Source organism: Anopheles bellator, unplaced genomic scaffold (genome assembly GCF_943735745.2).
Source record: "Anopheles bellator unplaced genomic scaffold, idAnoBellAS_SP24_06.2 scaffold01201_ctg1, whole genome shotgun sequence".
NCBI lineage: Eukaryota > Metazoa > Arthropoda > Insecta > Diptera > Culicidae > Anopheles > Anopheles bellator.
Window position 1 is genome coordinate 1 of NW_026685324.1, and position 3,141 is coordinate 3,141.

Sequence of the window (3,141 nt, forward strand, 5' to 3'; positions counted from 1 at the left end):
GGCAGGCGGCAGGCGCCTGCCAGTGGGCAGGCGGTATCGTAGCGTGTGGACCGGTCATTAAAACTGACATTCAACGTATCCAAAGTTCGTTGTTGGAAGCAGCAGCATTAATCTTTATTAAAGAAGATAAATGACCATAGATAACTGGTGAGCCCTTTTATTATGATGTTTGATTATTATACAGGGTGTATTATCTCGGTAGGATGTCAAGCTGTCTTGTCCTCAGTGTTCTGTTTCCGTTTTTTTTCGTTTCTCCTTCTTATCGACCTTTTCTGATGCAATTACGATTTGAGAGCTGGTTTCTGCCTTAATCGTTGTCTCAGTTTGCTCCAAACCACTGTTTTCCTTATCTTTCTTTTTTTGTTTTTTACGTTTCTCCTTCACCACATCAACGACTTCTGGTACATTTCCTACCTTATTGACGTCTTCTTTTTCTTCTACGGTTTCAGTATGATCCAAAATATTGTCTTCAGGCTGATGGTTTCGTCGTTTTCGATTCTCCTTCTTCTCCACCTTTTCTATTTCAATTACGATATGGTTTTCCATTTTTGTGTTTGTCTCTACTTCTATCGTTGCCTCAGTTTGTTCCAAACCACTGTTTTTCTTATCTTTCTTTTTTAGTTTTTTACGCTTCTCCTTCACCATATCAACGGCTTCTGGTACGTTTTCTATGTTATTTCTGTCTTCCTTGGCTTCTACGATTTCATCAACTAGATCCAAAATATTGTCTTCAGCCTGATGTTTTCGTTTTTTCCTTTTGACCTTCTTATCAACGATTTCAGATAAATTTTCGACATTATTGTATATTTTTAAATTTGATTCGGCTTCTACCGTTCCATCAGGTTGATCCAAAATCTGGTCTTCAATTTGTTGTTTTACTTTTTTTCGTTTGACTTTCTCGCGCACCAATTCTGATGCCATTTCTGAATTAGATTTATCGTGTTTGTCTTTCTTTACTTCCTCTGCTACAGTCGTCGCAATGGTGTCGCTGTAATGATCTACTGTATCGTTTTGAATCTCGCTTTTTCGTTTTTTCCGTTTATCCTTTTTTTTGTTAACGACTTCTGCATCAATACCTATGTTTTCGTTTTCTTGCGTGAGGGTTTGTTCATGTAAATCGGAGTTGCGTGCAGATGTTTTTTCGAATGGATTGTGAACATTGTGCTTCATCCCGTTCTGGGATGGCAATATGGTATTTCCATTGTTATCTGCATTATTCTCTTCAATTTCGCGTGGCACGTGGGGATCCTTTCTTGCTTTCGTAGTACTCTGGCCCACTGTTGCTAGCCGCTGATAGCTGTACTTTTGCTGCTCTTGCGCTATATCGTTTTGTTCGCCTTCTTCACATCGGCTAAAGACTGCCACAAACATTCCGATCAACCCAAGGTCAACCTCCGATCGGGCATACAAGCAATGTTCCCCGACACCCACGTACTCAGGCGAGCCAACATGAAGCCACTCCATACCAAGTTCGGTACGTGCATTGAGCAACTTGAAATGACCGTTATGACGTAGTACACCCATTACCACCTGTTCATTTTCTTCAACGTGGATCGAGCAGGTGGAGTACACAATGCGGCGGACGTTGGGATAAGCGTTCATCGCGTGCGACAGGAGCTTATACTGAAGCCCAGCCAACTTGTAAAGTCTACTCTCGTCCACTGGTTCCTTCATGCGAAGACGATCCAGCATACCCGAGCCAGAGCAGCTAGGGTCCAGCAAAACGTACTCAACGCCTGGCACCTGATCGTCGGTGATATCCAAACAGTCCCCGTGAATTGTTTTGATAACGCCAAACTGTGCGGTATACTGACATAAAAGTTTGTAGCGGTCGTCGTTACGCTCTACGGCGTAAATGCGACCCTTATTCTTCATAAGGTTGGCCAGATGCGTTGTCTTCAGGCCGGGAGCAGAACACATGTCCAAAACGACGGATTTTTTCGTTGGCTTTAGCAAAAATGTCGGAAGCAGACACGCCTAAAAGACGAAAATGGAAAAAACAACATAACTACGAGGTTTGCTAATAAACATACTCTGCGCATTATTCGCTGTGCCCGACAACAACGGAAGTTTATCGTGCAACAATGCGCTCTGGAAAGTTGAGATCAGATCGTTACCTTGTTTTGAAGAAAGAACTTTGACCGCAGATGTTCCGCCCGCGCCCAATAGCCTTTCGAACTGTTCGGGAACACTAACAAGTCATTGAAATGAAAGTCCACAGTGTACTCATAATCCGAAAGGGCAGATACTCGGTCCAAGAACGCTCGATAACTCGCGTAGACATCGTCGACCAATATCCATCCTTCCTCTTTCAGCAGTTGCTTGGCGTCCTCCATGTTCAGGACGGCAGTATTCAGCCGTACGAAACGAGGTTCTGAAAAAAGCATGCAACAATTAAGATAAAATGTCCGCAGCGTAACGAACATTTAGTCTTCAACATACCTTTGAAAATCGTCACAGCTGGAACGCTCGATTTGGTAGCCTGGAATGCTTCCCGTATTTGATGGTCACAACTTCGTATACATTCTACCGGCAAGGACGAGCCAACCAGCTCGCCACGGCCGAAAAGCAGTTCGGCTATCAACACCCGTGCCAGCCATACATTCATTCGCGGGTGGGTGACGGCCAAATTCATGTGCTCAATAATTGCATTGATTTGCGATAAGTTCTCCATAATGCGATTCATGATGCTTCTCCCGGCACGAAAGTGTTTCTCAGCCTGCAACAGCGACTTGAGGTTTTTCTTCTCTTCTATCACCTGCCGAAGTATACGGGACGCGTTCCGGTAGTTGGGTGGCACCGGAATTTTCGTGGGAGGAAGTCCGAGTGGGATTACGTCCAGCTCCATGCTTGCTTCTTTCCTGTTAGTAATTTCCTGGAACAGATTTTTAAAGTTACTTTGATGTTTTTTGTGTAAGCAATTTTTCTAAAATTCAGAGACATCCGAACACGCGGTTCCGTAAACAAGCAGAAAGTTAAGAGTGACAATTCCTAATTGAGTGACAGTGTGAGCTAAAATTGATGTTGTATCGGAGTTACTTGCGACAACGTCCAATGGATGAAAACTTTCTATAAACAATATATACACAATATACATAATACAATCAAAGTAACCCTAATCGTGGATATTAGTTGCCAGTT

The 3,141-nt window shown here is 43.2% G+C and overlaps 1 protein-coding gene across 1 annotated transcript; it reads right to left on the reverse strand.

Annotated features, from left to right (window-relative positions):
* Positions 1–128: 128 nt before the first annotated feature.
* Positions 129–2,953, reverse strand: LOC131214507 (28S rRNA (cytosine-C(5))-methyltransferase). The gene is made up of 4 exons (XM_058208874.1): positions 2,942–2,953; positions 2,443–2,875; positions 2,118–2,374; positions 129–1,977 (listed from the first exon to the last, which is right to left on the reverse strand). Exons 2-4 carry the CDS (start codon positions 2,846–2,848, stop codon positions 223–225), a joined length of 2,418 nt encoding a protein of 805 aa, XP_058064857.1. The 5' UTR covers positions 2,849–2,875; positions 2,942–2,953; the 3' UTR covers positions 129–222.
* Positions 2,954–3,141: the final 188 nt, after the last annotated feature.